This window comes from Ictidomys tridecemlineatus, chromosome 10 (genome assembly GCF_052094955.1).
Source record: "Ictidomys tridecemlineatus isolate mIctTri1 chromosome 10, mIctTri1.hap1, whole genome shotgun sequence".
Lineage (NCBI taxonomy): Eukaryota > Metazoa > Chordata > Mammalia > Rodentia > Sciuridae > Ictidomys > Ictidomys tridecemlineatus.
Window position 1 is genome coordinate 47940394 of NC_135486.1, and position 22815 is coordinate 47963208.

The following is a 22815-nucleotide window of genomic DNA, read 5'->3' on the forward strand; positions in this document are numbered from 1 at the left end:
CACTAAGCATCAGAAAGTCTATCCTATAGGGGTGATGTCAAATCATTTTATGAAACCATATTTCCCAAATATCCCTTGGGTAAAAGTAAGTGAATCATTAGTAGTAGTATTTAATTTTATAATCATAGTAAGTTTTTAATAAACGTTAGCTGTGATGTGTCAGTCATTGTTTAAAGCACTTTTACATATATTATCTAATTTAATCTCCCATTCATCCCATGAAAAAAGTGCTGTTAGTCTCCCCATTTATAGACAAGGTAACTGAATCACAGACAAGTTAATAATTTGTCCAAGTCCATAATTAGATTAGTGGCAAAGCCAGAATTCAAACTTAGAAATCTGCTTCAGAATCTGTGCTCTTTACCTCCAAACCACACTTCCTTTGCAGGAAAACACAAATTCTTAATAGAAACACAAATTCTTATTAAGAATTTGACTACAAATGTAGGGGGCACCATGGGCTTATTCAATGAGAAGTCAGTTAATAAGCTCATAAGAAAGGTCTACAAAGAAACTGTGAGCTGGCTAAACACGTGCATCCACGAGACTTGCTTACTGAATACCAACTCAGACATAAACCAAAGGATTACATGGCTGCTGGCTTAAAAAAATAATTCTGAATTGAGAGCTAAGAAGCATGAATCCTGTGCAATCTCTGTTACTAGCTACTTACATCTTGGGTAAATGATCAGTTTCCATATCTGTAAAATGGGTGAGGTGGACTGAATGTTTAATAAGGTCCTGGGGCGGGGAGGGGGTAGATTTTAATTCAACATATAGAGGAGTGAATGCCTATCTTCAAGAGATTATAATCAAAGTTGTTTTTTAAGACTGCTGAGGTTCTCCTCAGATCTCTCGTTTCAGAAAATTCACCCTGTTTTACTAATGAGAATTTATCAATTAATACCTTGAATTTATTAAAAACTTTCTTAAAATGATAACTTTCTTTTTTTTTTTCAGATTAAAAAGATGCTCTTATTTGTAGATTTTCTTCCCCATTCACTGATTCCACACCTTGATCAGTCACACCCACTCCTCTCACCCTACCACAGAGGACCTGGGATGTTTGGGGTGATGTGGCTTTACCAGCCGAAAGGACACACATGTGTCCAGTGTGTGAATCTAGATGCCCTGAGAAATTCTGAGAAAAAAGCTGCTTCCAATACAGGCCTTCAGTGTCTAATTTGTTATTCTTCAGAGGTATTCGTTATGCTTGTTCCCAGGGTCTGTCACTGCCTCAACCCCAGGTCCCCCAAGCTGTTTTGGTAGACTTAGACGCAGAAGGAAAGAAAGGAATTGATAAAGTTGAGGAAGGGAGAAATGAAAAACAATAATCACTTGATAGGATCTCAGTTCACTTATCCCACAGAATTCACTTTCCCAAAGGCTAATGAAAACTTACTAGAGATTCTTTCTTCAAATACATAAGGAAAAAACAATCATGAGTTTATCATGTATGTTAATAAAAGAGAGAATCAATACAAAGCACAGTTGATCAAATGAATACCCTTGGGCATTAGGGTCTCTGGGATGGAGGAATATGGGTGCATAACATATTCCTTCTTACACATTGTTCCTAACTTCGGACCTCTCTTTCTTCTGACTTATTTCCCACTCTGGAAACTGAGTAAATATATTGATATATTAATATCATTATCCTTCCACCCACAGGCTACTAGAAGAACGTATTTTAAGGTTCCAGGCACTAAAAATGCCACAAGCAGAAGCACAATCATGCTATGCCCAGGCTCAACCATGTACCTGATGAGTGATCTTGGACAAGGGTCTGCAAGACACAGCAGGTAGGTTCCCGATTCCACTACCAAGGTTTCCCATCCAATGCAAGCTTCTTTCTAAAAATTGTTTCTACCAATGACCAGGTTCAGGAACTGCTGACTCTTCCCCCAAGCAACCCCCATGGGTTCAATATGAATTTGACCCATAAGTGACCTTCCTGGAGTGGCTATAGTGAGCACCTTTACCTTTTTGTGAGCCAGGTAAGTCGGATCCAATGCACTTGCACAGATTACCTGGTCAAGGGCAAATTGCAGTGTCCAGAGCAAAATCTGACAAGATGGATATAGAAGTCCTGAGATCCTGCACAACAGCTGAATGTGCCTGTGTGAAACTACTCCTTTATTTTGTTGTTGTTGTTTGTTTTTGCTTTGATCCTCCAGACCTCTGGAGCAGTCCAGGAATCCTAACCAGTGCACTGTCTCTCTTGTGCCTGAGCACTAGCCCTATTAAAGCCTTGCTTGGATGGTACTGCTTTTGCCTCTTTGTGATTTCTATCCCTAATTAAGCCAAAAAAAACCCCTCGGATGAGTTGGCAACACAAAGATGGTAAGTAATGTCAAACAGAGCTATACTTTGCATTTTTGAGATTTTCATCCTGAATTGAAGGATGGGGGGGGGGAACCTCATGCTAATTGGTAATGCACAGACCTCTGAGTCTCAGTCACTCGTATGTAACTGCTGTTACAAGAGATGATGCAAACAGCACAGAGTCTGGTATAACAGAAAGACTCCACAAATGTCAGAAATAATCATTGCAACTTTCCAAAGTTTCTTTGATTGATTTCTTAGTCCTTTAAAATCTCTGCCATGACCAAAATTTAAAGTTTTCAAAGGCTAGGATATAGTTTGGGTCAAAGTCATCAGAAAGCCACCTCTACCCTAAGGTCAAGAGTAAAGCAATGGAACTTTTACATGAGGATATACAAGAAAATTGGGGAAGAATGATGGCATTAGAACTAACATACCTCACAAATAAAGCATGGTGCTAAGGCAAATACCAAGAACAAGAAACAGCTCACTTAATAAATAGACATGTGGCCAGCCTGTAAAGAAGGTGGGTGTTAAGTTTTCCTTTTTTTCTGTGCTGGTGATGGAACCCAGGGCCTTTCTCATTCTAAGAAGCTGTTCTACTGACAAACCCCCAGACCCTATACTTTTTTCTTTTTCTTTTTTTTTTTTTTTTTTTGCAGTGCTGGGGAACTGAACCTAGATCTGGTGCAAACTAAGCATGTGATCTACCACTGAGCCACCCCAGAGTCCAAAAACCAGGCTTTATAATTCCTGTTCTCTCACTTGCTAGTTAATGATATGACAAAAATAATTTATAAGTGGGGATATAAAACCTCTCCCAGAAAGATGCCCTGAGAACTCAATAAGATACACATATAACACCCCAATGCCCAGCACACCAAAAGCATTCCATAGGTGAGAATTGTTTTTTCTTCCAAACTGCCTGGGAAATGATTCTCTAATTTCAAGGATGATAGATTAGAAAGAGCCAGAGTAGTTACAAGTGTTTAAATGATGTTCTACGACATATTCAAATATCATTCATGATAACCCTGAGATCGATCCTCTTAAATGTAGTATTTTAATAAGAATAGAAATGCAAGATCTAAGAAAAGGTCCCCTGTCCTTTCAGGAAAGGCTCTCTGAAAAGTTTATGTCTAGTCTCAGCATTTTGAGAGAGAAAGAGAGACACTGAATGACTAATAACAATAACAGAGTCTTGAACCTTGGAGCCCAGAATTCAAGTCTGAGAGCTGCAAGATGTACTGCTGTGACCCTGAGCCCTGAGCAGGACTCTGCCCTCCTGCTATCCTCTTCTCCTGCTTCATAGGACCTCTTATCTCAATTTGTATCTTCTTCTTTCTTGCAGGTAGTGATAGCTACTAATAGAGTCCACTGGTAGTGGACTTCGGGGCCGTGATGAAAAAGTGTGAGATTACTTTTTCCATAGAATAAATATAAGGTTTTTTTTTTTTTCCGTATTTTCTTTTGTTTTTTGTTTGTTTGGTTTGGTTTGAAACTGGGATTGAACCCAAGGGCGCTTAACTACGGAGCCACATCCTCAGTCCTCTTTTGTATTTTATTTACAGACAGGATCTCACAGAGTTGCTTAGGGCCTCACTGAGTTGCTGAGGCTGGCTTTGAACTCACGATCTCCTGCCTCAGCCTCCCAAGCTGCTGAGATCACAGGCATGCTCCCCTATCCCTGGCAGAACTAGACAGTGATGTTCTGACTGTGCACAATAGAGACAGCCTCCTTACCACAGAACACAAAATACAATCAGCTGAGCTCACATTACAGCAGGAGAGGATAATTTCCTCAAAGGCAAGACAAGCCTGACACCACTCCCTTGGCTAGGCAGTTTCAGCAACTATCAGAAATGGGCAGCAGATGCAACCCACCTGCAGGGGGGTAAGACAAGAAGGCAAAACTCTGTGGAAACATAATGAAGAGCTGGGCTTTGTTTGGTTTCCCATGAAATTGGAGTGAGGATAGGGGTGGGAATGAGTCAGCCTTCACCATAAATAAAGCATTAAGAAATTCAGATAATTTGATGACTCCATCAACCATTTTCTTCCTAGAAATGATCTTCTACTCTGCCAGAGGCAGAGCATGGGGCAATAGCCTTTATCTTGTATGAAAGTACCAGGCCTGCACAGTTCATTTCCCTGTGCAAAAGCACAGGCTATAGGTTTCCTTCTCCTTTAAGTTAACATAAAATATGAACCCTGCTGGGGGAAGGAGATAGAGAGTTCTCAACTTTTAAGTAATAAGAGATGACACAAATAACCTGGGGGTGGGAGGGAGGGTGCTAAGATCTTGCTCTTGGGTTTGGGATGAAAAACATCTAAAAAGTCAATTCTTCATCACTAGGAAATAACATTAACTTGAATACAAAATGGGTATTTTTAAATGTTTTACAATTAAAATTTAAAATACATACTCATTTATCTTCGATTTTTTTCCTGAATGACTAAGATCATACTCAATCAATGTCAAGTATAGAGTATATAGAAACAGTCAATAAAAATTTGCCAAAGAGGGATCCTCATCGTTTAGGAGAAATAACAAAGGCTTTAGAGTCATGGAGACTTATTTATGTTTTCTTCTCAGTCCTGTCCCTTAAGAGTACTACTTGCAAACATTGCCCCTGCTGATCCAAGCAGGCCAAAACCTTATGTCAGAAATACTGTTGCCATGCTTGTTTGCTTAAGCATGCCCTTTTTCAATAGAGAGCATGCAGGGAAAATAAACACAGGCCTTGTTTCTATCAACAACACGTCCAAAATTAGTGGGGTTCAAATGATAAAGTTCCACTCCACTGCACAGAGTAGTCCTGTCCACCCTGAGCTCCACAGGCAGCGAGAGTGCGAGTATATTCCCTTTTCTATTAAAAACCAGCAAATCATTTCTTTTCAAGTCAAAACACTGGAAAGAAATTTTGTTGGCCCATAATGTACTTAGAGAAGGCCAGGCTCTTATTTGAAAGAGAAAAGGAGAAAAAAAAAAAAAAAAGGTACAAACATGTACTTCCCAGGAGAATAACATTTCCTGAAGATAAACTGCTCCCTAAATAAGACTGTGTGGCAGAGAAGGCTGGAGATCTCTAATACATACAGGATCTTCAAGGAGGAGAGGAGCTGGGAGACTGATCTTGTCCAAATGGGCTCTCATTCTAACACCTGGATTGAAAAGGTGATGGTGAATTCCCAGCTGCACACTAGTGCTTAGCATGCAGAAGGCACTGGGTGACAGTTACTGAACAAATTAATGACTCACCTCTACCCACCAGGTTGTACAGCCATCGGCCCACCTATCCAAAAGTCACCTGAAGCCTGAAATGCTTGGGCGCTCTGATATGTTTTTCAGCTCTTCCTTAAATCATTTAGTTCCTCAGAAAATAGAACTAAATTAAAGTTAATATTTGGGCCTAGGTATAATGTAGATTGTGAGCTGATTTCCAAAGTCCTTTGAGACTTAGGTATTTTTTGCCATGAATTAAAATTTCAAAATTAAAAAAAAAAGTTACTGGTATTCAAAATTATTGATTAAATAGCTTATACTTTATGCTGTACATTAGATATTATTATCACTGATAATAACATGTACACATACATCATTCTATATACCTGGCAAGACCTACTTTAGCACTAAGGATCAAAGCTCTAAAATTAATCATGCATGTGACCTTGGACAAGTCATAAAACCTCTCTAGGCCTAATTTCCATAGCTGCATAATGAGAAGACAGGACTAGATCAATGATTCTCAAATTGTGCTGCATGTTGGAACCACCTTCCACCCCCAGAGATGGTTTAAAAATCCTGATGTGCTTGCAGGCTGTGTCCCAGACCAATTTAACCAGAATCTCCGGAGGTGGAAACTGAGTATCTTATGTTTTAAATTCCTTCTAAGTGATATCAATGAGCAGCCTGTAGTAACAGGTAACAGCTTCTAAATTACGGACCCTCCCAAATCCCTTCCCATTAAAAAAATCTGGGAATCTCTAATGCAAAAGAAGGGAGATGATGATATCTCCTGGGATTAGAATTTCTACTCTTAGTATGTAGTGCAACTTTTTAGGCCAACTTGGATTAAATTTCCTAAGCATTGCAGTATTTTTCTGACATCCCCAACTCTGACTGCTAACACAGGGTCTAAGAAAGCAAGGTCTGCTCCAAAGGACCCCTCATGCAGCCCCCGAGGGCACGTGCAGAGATGGCTGTGGCAGGGAGTTTTTCTGCTCCTGTGATTTTGTCAGCCCTCAAGGGTTTGCCTCAAGGACCAAGTAAAACAAAGTGTACATATGCAACATTCTCCCCTCCCGTTCCTCCTATCAATACATGTTTTGAAAACAGAATTAGGCAGAAGGCTCTGTCTACTTAATTTCCTTTTCCATCGCCTTTTTTCTTATCTATAATCATTACCTAAAACTGCCCAGAAAAGAGTGTCTTGAACTTGGCCTTGACAACCCAAGTGGTTACCTATACTGATACACATTGGTAAGGAAAAGGTGTCGATATTTAGCCTGCTCCCACAGTCCTGTGCTGAAAATGACTTGCTGTTTCTCTAATGGAGGAAATTCTTAAAGGGCAGGAGTAGGGAAGTGGGGTCCAGGTTCTGACTTACGGAAAACTATTCATGTGCCAGACACTTTATATACACCTCACTTCATCCTATGATGTAAAATTACCCAGATCTTACAATGGAGAAAACCTGGGCCTCTGAGAGGTCAACAGGAGTTGTTTAAATTGGTCAGTGGGAAAGGCTGGACTTGAAGTCAGGTGTAAGAGAACTACACTTCACTTTGCTGACCACATAGTAAAGGGACAGAAGGTGTAAGGACAGTCAGGGGTAGGGGGCGGCTCACTTCTATTCCCTTTTCACATGCATTTTAATTAGGAAGCAGGAGGGTGGGTGCAAAGCTCAGACAGAGTACAGACAACTGCGCAGCAGTTCAGGGAAAATGTTCAGGTCACCATTCCCTCCTTACTCCTCCACACCCCAGCTCCTCACAACATATACCCTCCCCCCTCCTTCCCTCTACCCTTTTATAGTCAGACTACAATCCTTCTTCCAAAAATAAATCGGCCTAATGAGAAGCCAGAAAAAGCAGACCCTAAAAGTTTTATACTTTCATTATTCAGTTATGGGACATTAGTTGGACAGATTTATCATCACATTTTTATAAATTCCCCTACAAATAAATAATGCTAGGATATGCCCAAATTACTCTGGCCTCTTGACCCAACATGTTTTTGCAATTACTTGGCACTCCAACTGTATGCTACTTAAATTAGGTAACAGTCACCAAGTTATTTTTAGGCCATAGCAACACACACAGACACAGACACACATACTCACAAACAGACACACACACGCACATACACTCTGCTATACCTAGCTTGTTATTTGTACTCCGTTGGAAGAAGAGTCAAAATTATCTTTATACTGGCACTATCATTTCTGTTCAATCAATAGTAATGATAACATTGAGCTACACTTACTTACCATATAAGGAGGAACTATTCTGTATACTTTACACACGATCATTTAATTCTAGTACTGCCATAAACTAACACTGCAATTGCTATTGTTATCTCCTTTTTGTAAATGAGGAAACTAAGGAATTAAAAACTAAGGCAACTTGCTCAGGGGCACAAAAAGAGAAAACCAAGACTAATTCAGGTCTACTGAGTCCAAATTCTGCCTTAATATCTCCACCTTTTATTGCTCAGCTCATGTTTGGCATTTAGCCTTCCTTGGTGATTAATCAGAGGCTCAGAATAATAATAGTAAGTTTTTATTTCACATATCTTAAAAAATCCTCAGAACATCCCTGAGAGCCAAGGGGCAGGGAAGGGGCTTGTCAAAGGAGAGGTTTTTATTCATCCCTGAAAGCAAGACAGAGATGGGAAGAATATTTTTCACAAGGTCTCCGATTTCTGAGCACAGCAATTTACATGGTCATTTAATTTTGTAATGTCTAGAAATGTATATTTCAGAATCCTTTTAGTTAGGGAAAAAAATGTGCAATCTATGTTGCTCATTTCTCAGGATTTTTGTAGTATAGAATCTAACTTTCTAGGTTATAGCTCCTAAACTATTTTCCTGGCCTTCCCTTGTTCCACCCCTTAAAATGCCTCTGGTACAGAGCAGGCCTGTCAAAGATTATAGCCAGTCAGTCAGTCTTTGTTTTGTGTTAGCACAAGCAAGTACAGGCAAGGGCTCTGTCAAGATGAGCACCTGACACTGAAGTACTTAGTAGTAAAAAAATGTTCATTCTATCCTATAAAATATTCCCACCGTTATTTAAATATTGTTTAGACATTAAACACATTTTAATATTTTCAAATACTCTCTATACTATAAACTATTTCAACAACAAGAAGAAAAGAGAAAGCAAATAGGGAAAAAAAGTAATAATAGCTTATACTGATTAACAGGGACAGTGATTATACACTTTGCTATTTTTCTACATGTTTGAAAATATGTCATGATAAAAATTTTAAAGGCATATATTGCCATAAGGAGAAGGTGGCAGTAGACTATCTCTTCCTATATAGATAAAAGACAAATTATTTTTCTGAACCCAGCTTTGTTGAAGAAAAAAAAAAGTAGCCTTATAAATATCAGAGCAAAAATGGTGGCTTTCTTTTATGGAAGGTCAAGAATTGTCTAGCCTTCTTATTCAATTTGGCCAAAAACCAAGTTAGAGTTGATTAGAAATTGACTTCAGGTAAAACAGACTGTAATTCTTTCAAAGACTTTGCAAATCCCTAACTATTTGTTCATTTGGATTATTTTCATCAGGTTGAGTAGAAGCAAAGGTCTGATGCCATTTATTCTTCCAAGGATGAGAATAAAACATGAATTCAGACATAGGTCACAACAGGGAGGGGACTATAAATTAGAACAGTAACTTAATCCCAGGGGCTTCCGTGCCTCTGATCAGTTTCTTCCCAACCTGACACAGCATTACTAAAATGGCAACCCAGCAGCCGCTCGACTTGACAGGCAGCACCAAAAATGGAGAGCATGGCATTGAAACCGGGGGACATAAAACCTGGGCAGGGAGGGTAGCAACCAGTGTGTACAAACATGAACCAGAGACTCAGATGGGTCAGGCATAAATTACTCCAGATTGTCCTGAAATCTCTGGAAATAAACTTATAAGACCTACAAAGAAGTTTCTACCTTATATTCTAACTACCCCCCCCCACACACACACACACATCCTCCCTGGAAAAATCACTCATTCCAAAATGGTACCACTACTACTCTTGCTGAAATACAATCTTAAATCACAGAGGAAGGGGATTCCTAAAATAAATCTCAGAAGAGAAGCCACATCAGGATGGTCTTCTTGGCCCACTCTAGAACATGGGGGAAGTTGTTGACCATTTCTTTTGAGAAAGGCCCACCCCATTCTTCACCTCAGTGCTGCTTTGATATTAACCTCGGTTTTGCCTAGATGAAAGGACAACAGGGACATTCTACTGAGGATCCATCCCTTTCTCTCATTCTTATCTTGGGTCCCAATTTTAGGCCATTCCATCAAAAGATATCAAATGAACAAAACAATAATCAAGAGAGTACATGACAGACCCACTTGCTCCTGAACTATGTAAATTCAACCAAATTTCCAGGTATTTGATGAAAAATCCCCCCCAAAATTACATATAATCCAACCTCTACCACCAGAGCGTCTTCCCAGTTCACCGCTGCGCTGTCTCACCAACCCGAAAATGACGAGCCCTCTGCTGCGGACACCCAGGGCGCCTGGTGGTGAGGTCAGCAGCGTGTCCTGCCCCGCCCCACTGAGGCAACCTTGCTCTCTGACACTGAGGAACAAGCCCAGGCTGCCCGGATTCTCAGATGCATCCACAGGAAAGGGGAGAGGAACCCCACTTCATCAGCTGCCCTCAGGAGATTGATTTATCAGTAATTGACAAGCCAACCTTCTACCCAACAGGCCCCTTGAAAAATGCAGGGTAAGATCTACAACTCCTCCTGATCATCCCCATGTTCAAGTTCAGGGTCATCTTATTTTCTGTTGCTTGGCATTTCTCCTCTGGTCATGCTGACACAAAAACCATGCTTTTTTTTTTTTTTTTTTTTTTTTTAAATCAAGAATGTCTATAGAAGAAAAGAGACCAGCAAGACCATTTGTCTTTGTTCCCCAAGACAAACTATTACAAATGGGAAATAGGAAATTTGTAGATGGTATTTTCTCATCTGAAAAAGACAAACCAGGATGGTGGTGAGAGAACAGAAGCACAGAAGAAAGGTAAATCTACTGGGAAATACTAAAAGTCAACCAAACAAGAATACAAAAATAAAATACAGAGCTACACAGAGGAAGCCTGAACATATTTGTGACTCCAAGTAAACCTTGAAAGATGTGCCCTTGTGATATCTGAGCCCAATGAGAAAAAAACTTGAGAATAAAGTGTTAAGTGGGTGTGGGAGGGGACTACTAGCAAAGGAATTCAGGACCATATTTCCAAGAACACTGCTTACCAAAAGGCTGAAGACCTCTCGTGGAAAACAAGAATAATGGTGGCAGAGCTGTCCCACAAAGCTAAAATAAGTAATTTGTTCACCTAAATCACCTGTTGCAATTTAAATATGCAAAGTGTTCAAAAGAACCCAGCAACACCTTTGATCAACACAGTTCAGGAGACAGGTTGGAGATGTGACCCAGAAACTGTGTACTTTGGCTCAAAACACAAGAAGAGAGAAGAAAAAGGATGACTATTTCTCATTACTGTCACCAAGTAGAAGATGCCAAAGAGAAACAAGGTGCAGTGTCTGAGAGCAAAGAATTGCAACTGGGCTGGACACAAGATCAAGGCTCCTCTGCTAGGTTAGATAATACTGTATGGAAGGGGCTCAGAGAAGAGTGGACAATTAATTCCTCCTCTTGGGGCTCAGCTTCACTAACCTCAGAGTTGTTCTACATTCAGTGTACTGGCAAGGTGACCTACTACTCCCTCTTGGGAGGAACCACCATGCCAATGTTATCAGGTGAAGCCCCCAAAGCACAACGAGTTGGAAAGTGTTTCATAAAAGTCTCTCTGTCCCCTTGGAGCTTTGGCAAAGGAATGGAGGTATTCGATGAACTTACACTTCCATTTTACAAAAAAATCTCTGCCCTTCTTGAAGGTCATTTTATAAGCCATATAAAAGTCAAGCTGATCAGAGGTGAGAAAGAGGAAGAATCTCCCACAAAAAGAGCTGGTACCTGTCGGTTTACTTGTAGTTCACCAGAGTTGCTTCCTCTGTTTCATCAACATTGGTTAGGTCTGAGAGACAGCAACTTTCCCATTAGTTATGGACTGGAACAGAAAGCCACCAGACCAGGCATGACTTGAGACACCATCTGGTGGTATAAAGCCCCTTTTTAGAAGGATGGCAAAACAGTCTCAGAGAGGTGAAATGACTTGCACAATGCAAATCAGAAGCCGAATCAAGGGTAGCACCCAGATCTTCTGACTTCCAACTCAGTGCTGCTGGATTTTTCTCACTATACCAAAATAATAAAGAAAGGGCATGGAAGAGAAGACAAGAAGAGAGTCTGTTTTGTTCTCTGGTAGCCAGGGTAAGGAGAAGGCTGCCACTGCTAGGAGGAAACCCCAAAGTGAACCCAGCTAAACAGGACTGTGCTTGGGACAGAACAGGGGCATTACCTTTCAACACCAGAGGTTCTTTGCCTTCTCTCTTCAGGGACTCGAGGACTATGTGAAGCGGCTGGGAGGGCATCACACGGCTCGGTTCATTGGTATTCTCATCATAAACTATAATTTCTTTGGAAAAGATCCTCTTGAAAGAGTCCTTGCCTTCCCTACAGGAAATCAAGTCTAGAACAGTGATCTTGCCTTGCTGCAGTCTCCGCCGGCTGATCTTATCGGCACAGTTAATATGGACAGCTCCTTGGATGTGACTTTTGTTGTACTCCATGAAGGGCCTGCAGTCAATGATGACAGGGCCCTGGCTTGGCAGGTGACTCTTGCTGCATTTGGTCATCTTCTTTGCCAGGTCATTGGGGTAGATTATTTTGATGCTGGCTAGCTGCTTGGGGGTCCCTGACACAGGGCTGCCCACCCCACCTGATGGACTTAAAGAGCCTGTATTCTCATTGTTGTTGACCATCTGGTTAGCAGGGCAGGTGGTAGAGGTTCCAATGGCGGTGGTGGCAGTGCCAGCAGCGATGGCTTGGGTTTGGGCCTGATTGTCCTTGTCGTAGGTTGCCACAGTGCAGCAGCTGGCACTGCTGCATCCACAATTCAGGGAGCGGGCAGAGCCGCTGGATGAGGGCATATACGTCAGATTCGCAGCCTTGAGGGACACGACTGTGGTGGCGATGACAGGACGGTGTCTATTGCTGCCTGGAGTGGCAGAGCCAAGATAGCTAGAGTCTAAACAAAGGTTGAGATCCTGAGGTCGGACGGGCCTAGATAGTGCCACTACTACCCTGTCGTCTAAAGGAGACGGAGGCATGAGGAGGCTGAAAACTGGCAATTCAAGAAGAACTCAAGAGTCTGTAAAGAAGGGGAAGGGGGAAAGAAAGAATAAAGTCATGACACAAAAGGCAGTCTCATCCAATCCCGAGGAAAGGTCTTTGCATATTTCTGAGCAAAGTTGTCCTAGGTGCCCTTTTATATCCCACTATCAAAGCTCCAAACCCATTTAGATAAATTCAAAGAGGATGCAAACCTGAGGTCCCCGTCTATTTGGTTGCTGAGTGTAAGGTTATATTAGCCTTAATATTGGAAATGTTAATGAACAACCTTTCCCTGACTACATCAAAGTTCAGCCTTAGAGAAGGTAAAAGCACAAAGAATTAGAAAAGCTAAAGACAGAAAGAAAGATTCTTAAGAGGCATCTATTCTGGGCCTCATCTCCTGGGCAGAAGTATTCTGCAACTGAGAAAAAAACTCATCTGTTCACCCTTGCATGCTTTCCATTTAATTCCTTTACCCACTGCAAAGGCAAAGAGATGACCAAGAGCATTGGCATGGCTCACAGAAATATACAGCATCTAAATATACATCAGGGCGGATGTCAGCCTTCTGCAAATCAGAATGAAATTATCCCCATAAGTGTCTCTTTAACTAGGAGCTATTCTTGCTTTCCATTCTATTAGGTCCTTTGAAAAGCACAACATAGACATATTAAAACCCCACATGTTTCCTGTTAGCCTCTTATTAATCAGTCTGCATTTCCCCCTTTTACTACAAACTGGTGTCCTAAAACTAAGTCTCAAGCCAGAAAGCCAAGTCTCTAAACCTCAGCCCTAGCAGATCCATCACCATTGCTTCCCTGCCCACATTTGCCTCACTCTTTCCTCTGAGAAAAGGACCCCTTGGAGTCTCCTTCCCTCTTCATCTCCTGCATTGGCACAGGCTTTGTATCCTAGAGCTTCTCTCACTTGGAGCAGCTGATTTATATCAATTTCAATCCCAAACGGATACCCCCCCCCTTTTGGTGAGAGTATGGCTTCCATATAGAGAACTTCAATTCCCCCTTCAACAGAGACAGGCTAATTGGGAAGTGTTTCCCACTGGGTCTACTTCAGAGGGTGCCTGAAAAGGGACAGTTCCTTCCTCCCTTGAGGCACAGGGTCACTGTACAACACAGCCCTTCTGGCTTCTCTCTTTCTAGTAGACATGCATACAGCAAAGAAACCAAATCCCAAGCTGCTCACTTAAAACGAACTTTAAGAGCTGCCTGGAAAAATGCCATCTATCATTCGTCCACACACAATCTTCACCATTCTCTGACACAGAGCCAAAGTGTCACAGGCAGAATCCACACACGCACGAACAGGAGCAATACCCACCATGCCGGCCAGCCAGCATATCCCTATAGACTCAGGTTTCTCTCACCCACCTTTGGATGGGAGCAAAGGATCCAACCTCCAACCTCCAACCTCCTCCACTCCCTTCCCTCCCTCTTCCCTTGCGTAGTATTTTTTTTTTTTTTAAGAGCGAGTACTATTCCAGAAACTGTAACTGTTTCCCAGATGGACCGAGCGGTAAAAGTCTTTGCTATTTTGTTACCTAGTAGGGTAGTCCAGGATCAGCAGTCCACTTCTTTTGAGAGGGACACAAGAAACGTTCAAAGGGACACACGCGGGGACCCCCCACCTTCACCAAAGTGCGCGGCTCGCACACACGCACTGAGTGTATAGAGAAATCTGCATCTCTGCAGCAGAGGGTCGGGCGTGTAAAGTGCCTGTGAAACCATTCAGTCTGGCCCAGGAAATCTCTTGGAGAAATACTGAGCTATCCCCTCTCCCTCGTTAGTCTCCCTTCCACCACTGGGCAGGGGCTGGAGAGAAAATTAAGTGGTTAGAGAATGCTCCTTTCCCACTCCTAGAGGCAGTAATCATCCCCTTTCCTAGCCATACAGCGCACTCACAAGCCCCGGGCATTTAAAACTGCCGCAAAGCATCTCAACAAACCTCATTTTTGCTTCACCCCAAATCCAAGTAGACTGCAGAGAGTAAAACGCACAGGGCAACGGGAGCCAACAGCCCGAACCTTATAACCTTACCTGCTGTGGCTCCTCCGTCAGCATCACATCTCTGTCTCCGTTTCTTCTCTCTCTCTCTCTCTGTCTCTCTCTCTCTCTCTCTCTCTCTCTGTCTCTCTCTCTCTCTCTCTCTCTCTCTCTCTCTCTCTCTCTCTCTCTCTCTGTCTCTCTCTCTCTCTCATACACACACATACACACACACGCACATACAAACACGCGCGCGCGCACGCACATAAACACGCACCGCTTTACAATCCTCCACCTCCACTCCTGGGCTCCGAGTAGCAACTGCGGTGACTTCCACTTACTTCATAAATAAGTGTAGCCCTCCACCATCTGGCGCTCGGCTTCAGCTAAGGACTGGCACCTTCAGCCCCCATTCACTTGGCTTCATTGATCTCCAGCAGCAACATAGTTACTTTCTCTTTTGCTACACTGTAAATGTAAGGTTCTGAGGGGGCAGGCCGGCCTTCGAACGACGGCGCGTTGGGCCAATAAGAATCCGGAGAAAGACGACCGCTACCTCACAGAGACCCACAGCCAATGGGCAACCGAGGGGGAGGAGCTGAAGGCGTGGCCTCGTCCCTTTAAGGAGGGTTGATCCGACGCCGCTCCGGGTCCTCTGTGTTATAACACGGGAGGTGATGTCATTGGCAACCAATCAAAAACTTAAAAGAGCCAGTCCGAGCCCGCGCGGAGCAGCTGCTCTCTATTTACATGTAAACCGACCCGGCAGGATGCAATTAACCCTTTCCGGGGCTGAAGTGTCAGTGGGCAGCGCTCGCCGCGCCGGCTAAAACTGGTTCTCTCTACTTTCGGGAATCCTCCGACACCCATCCATTCAGAGGCAGACCACGATGTCTTTATTTTTCCTTCTTAGGATTGATGATCCAAAGTGTTGAACTAACTTTCTAAAAGCCAGGGACAAAGCGTAATCTCCGTTCCTAATGGGAAAGCCGGGTTCTCCGAGTCGCTCGAGGTGACTGGACAAACCCAAGCCCAAGATCCACGGACAGCACCGAGTTTTGAGACCTGGGGCGGGTGTGAGCGCGTAGCCAGGGGCGCGGAGCAAGGGGCGTCGCTGCTCCTCCCGCCGGTCGCCCTAGGGAAGTGCGGCCCGCCTAGCCTCGTCGCTCCGGTGTCCTCGGGGCAGCCCCCGCTCAGCCTCGCGACCACGCAGAGTTGGTCGGCCGCTCCTTGACCCGCAGATGTCGCTGCCCCTCCGGCTGCCCCATTGCTTTCCGGCGCTGCGGCAGCCCGTTGTCCTCCGGCTCCCCTTCTTCCCAGCCCCGGTTACGCCGCCGCCATCCCCGGCTTGGCCCCTGGAGCTTGACTGCAAGCACCCAGGCGACACTCGGGAGGGCTGCTTGGAGGAGAAGGCTTGGGTAAAAGCCAGAGGCCACCCAGATGGCGGCGCTCTGAGCTACAGCACCTGCACCATCCCCCAAAGCCCCAGGTTTCGGGGCCCGTCGCGCGCGCTACACTTCCCCGAAGCCCGGCCCAGGCCCCTGCAGGCTGCCTGCTCCTGCTCTTCCCTGTACCCAGGGTCCTGGAGCTGTGCCGGCGGCCCACAGGCCACCCGCGCTCCGCTCCTCGGCCGTCGCTCCTCCGCCCCGCAAAGCTACAGGCGAGCTAAGGACCGCCAGCCTGGCGCTTCTGGAACAGCCAGTGCGGGCAGAAAAAAGCCAGAGCCAAGAGTAAATAGCCAAATTGAATGGAGCTGGAGGAGCATCGAGGAGGCGACGCCGCCTCTCCCAGTTCACTGGACTTTTGCCGGTAGTGAGTTCGCAGGCCTCCGTACGCATCTTGAGAAGAAAAGTGGAAAGCTGGGTAAACTGCCTAGCGCTTCAACAGAAAAATCTCAGGGAAACTGCAGAAATTTGGCCTGGAATAAAAAAAGGAGTGGACAAGCCCAGATGAACTGTTAAAGAGTTTACATCAAAGAATCTTTAAGAACTAAAGAGCTTCTTCTATCCATCCCTTTTTGTCTCCTCTTTGCTCAGAGAGAAAAGGGGAATTGCTGAAATAATTACAATAGGATAATACATTGTGAACACTCTGCAATAATTGATTTTTTCTTTGATCTAATTGGAAATGTTTGGAGGGGTACCTCAGATGCCAGGTCTAATAAGTATATGAAGAGACAGGGACTTATCCTTAAAGTTAAGATCTAAAATCAGAAAGTGCTAAACCATTGCTGGCCAACTATCCTCAGTTGAAGTGTTTTAAGAGAAATCCCCTTGAGTACTTGCACATGGATGCAGGCATAGACACAGTTCATCTTCCCACACACACCAGAGTTTCAATGCACATCAGATGTATCTAATCTCTTTAAATAGGATGGGATTTTGTGTAGCTCCCTCCCCACGCACAATCCAACACACACATTCATTCCCTTAATGACAACTAATGGGTATTCAGCTCCCAATAGTTGGTCCTTGCACCTTTGAATTTCAGCAAATTGTGGCCAGGAAAGTTGGATTCTAGGTAATTTCCCTAGGACTCAGATAAGAACTTCCTGGAAAGATCTACCATGGATCTATTTGGAGCTGAAAAACTACAAATCTTTTCCTAAGCACATACAATTATTGAAAAAAAATGTTCACTAATTCTGGGAAAATTCTAAATCCTGATTCTGACTGCCTTGTATCTGATCAGTCAGTCACTATGTTCATTTATGTATCTGTAAAATGGTAGTACACCAGTTCAGAACAAAAAGTACTCAGGCAAGCGAGAGGGGAAAAACGATTCTCTTTGATATTCAGTATCAAAGGGTATTCAGTTAGAAATCATTGTACTTGCTTTAGAAAATGGAGTGCCTCTATATAAAGGCACTGGTAATCTATAAATCATGAATTCATTGTTAATACCTCAGTATCTAAGCCCAAATAAAGTAGGAATTTATACAATTGCAGAAGAGTTCTTCTTTTCCACAAAGCCCCAATGAGGAAAGTAACTTCAAAAAGAAATATAACTCATTTAATGCAATGATTATTTGATTATAGTTTCAAACTAGTGAATTTATAATTCGGTTGACTAAGATGAGATCTTGAAAGTGTGCATTTTATATTCAAATTATAGTCATAGGAAAAAAAACTCTTCTAAGTTTCTTTTGTATAAAAAGAGGTGATTTTGTTCCTGTTTTTGAGTCATGAGTGAAAATACTATTTAAAATACTGCCCTCAAATTTAAATATGTATTATCAGTCAATCAATGGCCATGAACCTGTTCTGCATACAAAGAACCAGAAGAGTCTGAACATTTCCGTTTTAGTCCCAGGGAAACAATGAAAAATCTTCACTGTATTTGAGTGTTGTTACATGATTATATTGGATCATAGCTTCACACAGCACAAGAAAAGTACAATTTCTTTCAGCATAAAATGCCATGTGTTAAAGCCAAAAGAAAAATGAAGACAATGTAGGCCAGATATGATGTTTGATATGGATAGTGTTGAACAAATGTATTAATTAAATTACTTCCTTTATGTACATTGAGATTGTTGAGTATTTGGGACAATTGCTATTGTCAAAATAATACTCAAGGTCCAGGTAGATTCAGGGAGATTCTATAATTAAGGCAGAGTAAGGCTTACCAATAATTTAGCAATAATAAATCCCAGGATAAAGATGATCTTAAATCAACAAGAAGTAGGGAATGAGCTAAGGAATAGAAAAGTGAGATGTAGAGCAATTGAGGTCATTGGACCAGCACTCTCCAAGTCTAGGGGAGTGCTGGAGAAAGAGAAGGCTGGAGGAAGTGGCTGCTGTGGTTCTGCATGTGTCACTTCAAATTCACATGTTACTTAGTCACCTCTGCGATAGTGGAGAGGTGGAGCCTTTTGGAGGGGATTAAGTCATGAAGACAAAGCCCTCATTGGGTAGGAATAGGGAGTGGATTCATTCATTTCCTTCCATCCTTCCTTCCATCCCTCCTATGAGAACACAGCATTCTTCACCTCAAGAGTCAGGGCAGCAAGGTATCACCTTGGAAGTAGAGACCAGACCTTTGCCAGTTTGGAAGCTGCTAGTACTTTAGTTTTAGAGTCCTTACAACTATGACAAACACATTTCTATTCTTTATAAATTACCCAGTCTCAGATATTTGGTTCTAACAGCAGAACTGGACTTGACACAGTGACCAATGCCCGGATAGAACAGAAGCAGGACCAAGTGCTTTTGTCCTTATCCACATTTGGGTACAGGAGGCCTGCAGGCCTTCCTCACCTGAATTCATGAGCAGGAGCATTTGTGCCTGGGGAAAGACTCTGTGTCTCTGTGTTGGAGTATGGTAACCATTTGACATGTGAGATTATTCAATGCTTGAAATGAGACTACTTGAATTAAGATGTGTGAGAAGCTTAACACATGTTAGATTTTGAAAACTTCATAAAATATGTAAAATATCTCAGTTATTTTTATATTGATAACAGGTTGAATTATTTATTTTTTAGGTATGGTAAGTAAAATGCTATTAAAATTAATTCTACCTATGTATTTTACATACAAGATGGCCATTAAAAAATCTTAAAGACTTAGGCAATTTATTTATTTCTGTTGGACAGTACTGATGTAGAACTTATAATTGCTTCTTTGATTTGGGTCACTTTGATGCCAAAGGCACCGGAATCACAGAATATTAGACGTGGGTGGGACTTCACAGCTTATCTAGGCCAGTGGTTCTTAAACTGTGTTAGTATGATCCAGGGGGAGATGGGATACCAATATAAGTGGGGGTAATTGAAGCTGGAGCCAGGGTTGGCTGGTGGGGTTCCTTAGCCACATTCTTATCCCTTACCCCTTCATACTTGTTAGAGATAGAGATATAATGTTTTGTTCAGGAGACTCCAAAATAAAATGTCATTTAATGAAAAGATCCTGGTTGTTCTTTTGGTTCTACTTTGGTGTTTAATCCTTGCCCCTTGTTTTACCTATAAGGCAATTTGAGGCCCAGAGAATGGAGACCGCATGGACAAAGTCAAGCTTGATCTCAGGCCTCGACCTCTTTTCAAAGTCCAGTGTGGCCCCTACTGGCCACTCAGAGGTGACTGGCTGGATAGGGGAATCAGTGAACTCCCTGTCTTCACTTAGGCAGGCAGATCACCTTTCTAGGAAGTCCGGTTCTTTCACTAATCCCCCATTTGTGACTTCACAAACACTTGCTGCTTTTTTTGTCAGAAGATTCTGCCTAGGTCCAGAAACTTATTTTCTTTATGTAAATAAAAAACGAAAACTAACTTCTGGATCATGAGTCTCTGGCAAGGCTCTCCTCTGTGGTGGATGACCTATTATTATTTATTATGTGTTACTACATCAAAGCCTTGTTCACCTTTGCCCCTCTACCAAGCTGAGCACTCCTGTTTTATCCTTAGAAGATGCCTCCAGAACCTCAGTCTCTGACTTTAATAGCCACAGCTGAAGTGTATTGTGAGATGTGAAGTTGAAAGACAAGCAGGCATTCTAAGCAGTCTCAAACTCCTTCCCAACTTACTATAGGTCTAATACAGTCTGAGCATCTTTAATCAGAAATCTCAAAAACCTCCAAAATCTGAAACTTTTGATCTTTGAGATGCTGTCAAAAGCAGAAAACCCATACCTGAACCGATATGATGGTTTGCCATCAAAATGCAGATACACAAAAAGCATTGTATAAAATTACTGTAAGCCTATATGTACTAGGTGTGTATAAAACATAAACTAATTTTGTGCTTAGATATGTTTCCTATCCCTCAAGAAATTGCATTATTCTTATGCAAATATTCCAATGTCCAAAATATCCAGCCTCAAGCATTTTGGATAAGGGATAGTTAATCTGTAGTAAAGAATTAATCTAATCCTCTCAGCATCTCTTAGTAGGTTCACGCTGTATCACTTAGGTACATACGAAGGTCCTTTAGATGACCAAGTGTGCAGTAATGTGCCCACTTCTTTACAGATCTCAATTCTAAAGATCTAGAACTTGGAAAATGAATAATAATAGGCAATATTTATTGAGTATCCTGCTATTTGCTAAGTGCTCCTGTGATTCATATGCATTAACTCATTTAAATCTTCACATTCACACTCAAGTTCTAAGTAAATATTTTTATTAACATTAATTTTAAATGGGGAAACAGAAATATAGATAGGCTAAGTACTCTGCGTGAAGTCATACTGCTAGAAAACAGAAGAATCCACATTTGAACCCAGAAAGTCTCAAGCTTGAGCATCTGCTTTAAGCCTTTTTGTGTTATTTAATTCATTCTCTTTGCAATTTTAAAAACTTCTAGCATGTCCAGATCTCTCAGACTCCAGATGACCAAAATAGTTAAACTCTTTATAAGAATTTTCTATTCTTTGTTTTCTTCTGGGTTTCTCTGTTTTTCGTTTTGTTTTGTTCTATGTCTTCATTCTCCCAAATGCATTTTTCATGTTGAAGACAGGGTCAAAACTTTCACTCTGTTCCCAGAAGCATCCCAAATGTTGCTCTGAATTTTGTAAAGAGTTTGGTGGTTGTTGCAAATTGGATGATGAATTCAAGGAAGTTCCTGTGACATTTCTTTTTTTTTTAAGAGAGAGAGAGAGAGAGAGAGAATTTTTTAATATTTATTTTTCAGTTTTCGGTGGATACAACATCTTCATCTTTATTTTATTTTTATGTGGTGCTGAGGATCGAACCCAGTGCCCTGCACATGCCAGGCGAGCGCGTTACTGCTTGAGCCACATCCCCAGCCCCCTGTGACATTTCTATCACAAAGACCATATGTTGTTGCCATCCTATCCATAGTACCTGGCACAGAAACTAGCACACAGTATGATCTCAATAAAAGTTTCTTTTGAGTGAATGAAATAATGAATTGAGCATTTTTTCTTAAACTTATCATTCCTATTCCATTTGGGCTGCTATAATAAAATATTAGAGACTGAGTGGTTTACAGGTAACAGAAACTTATTTCTCACAGTTCTGGATGCTTGAAGTCTAAGGTCAACGTACCAAGCATGTTCAAGTTTTGCTGGGGCCCTCTTCCAGGGTGCAAACTCAGATGTCACTTCTGCCTTTACCTGGAGAAAAGTGCAAGAGGTCTCTCAGGCCGCTTTAATAAGGGCATAAATCTCATTCACAACCTCATATGATCACTTCACTTTCTTCTCAAGAACTAATCACTCCTACAGGGCCCATCACTTTGGGCTTCATAGTCTCAATATGTGAATTTTGTTGAGGATACAAATATTCAGATAGTAGCATGCACACACTCTTGAATTGCTTTTTTTAATATGCCGCCTGATTCATCTGATACCTAGTTTTTAGCTACTGATTTGTTCTTCTTCCACAGCTGGAAGTTTAGCAACCTCTGAAGGCCCTAAATTCAATCTTCTTTTAAATTGTTTATGTAGACCCTAATCAAGTGTTTTATCTCTGGAGAATCCCATTGGTTACACATCACTTCTTTTATTTTCGTTTTTTTTAAAAATATATTTGCCTTTTTATAGTTTAACTCCAATTTCTTCTTTCCTCTAGCAACTATGGAAACATCTTCATTCTTTTTATTGTAATCATTTATTTGTCTGTTTGTTTGTTTAATGGTGCTAGGGATCAAACTCAGGGCTTCACACTTATTAGGCAAGCACTCTGCCACCCAGCTACATCTCCAACCCTAATCCATCTCATCATAATCCAAACTATACTCGAGTTTTTTTCTTTAATCTATCAGCACTCTGATTGTTTTATGATTGTTTTATGTACTTATGAAAATTTTTCTTCTTTTTCACTGAGTTCCAACAGAATGAAGCCATCTTTTTTCTTTTGTGTTAGTCAGCTTTTCGTTACTGTGTCAAAATATCTAAGATAATCAACTTAAAAGAAGGAAAGGTTTATTTTGGCTCATGATTTCACAAGGTTTCAGTTCATGGTTGGTTGATCCCACTGCTTTTCAGGTCTGTGGTGAGGAAGAACATCGTGGCAGGAATATGTGGTAGAGCGAAGCTGCTCA

At 41.9% G+C, this 22815-nt stretch overlaps 2 protein-coding genes across 4 annotated transcripts in view; one reads left to right on the plus strand and one right to left on the minus strand.

Moving 5' to 3' along the window:
* Positions 1–15538, minus strand: part of Dusp10 (dual specificity phosphatase 10) — a 41104-nt gene extending 25566 nt beyond the window's left edge. The window contains exons 1-2 of one of the 3 annotated variants that reach the window (XM_078022856.1): positions 15091–15538; positions 11999–12850 (exon numbers count right to left, since the gene is read on the minus strand). In XM_078022856.1, coding sequence (XP_077878982.1) covers positions 11999–12809 — 811 coding nt within the window. In that variant the 5' untranslated portion in view covers positions 12810–12850; positions 15091–15538. Of the gene's footprint in view, positions 1–11998; positions 12851–14867; positions 14956–15090 lie in introns of those variants that run through there. The other 2 variants (XM_078022855.1, XM_005335853.4) reach the window with 2 other exon arrangements.
* A 39-nt stretch (positions 15539–15577) lies between these two features.
* On the plus strand, positions 15578–19683 carry LOC101955812 (uncharacterized). The gene has a single exon (XM_078022858.1). The coding sequence runs from the start codon at positions 16055–16057 to the stop codon at positions 16772–16774; it is 720 nt and encodes a 239-aa protein (XP_077878984.1). The 5' UTR covers positions 15578–16054; the 3' UTR covers positions 16775–19683.
* Positions 19684–22815: the final 3132 nt, after the last annotated feature.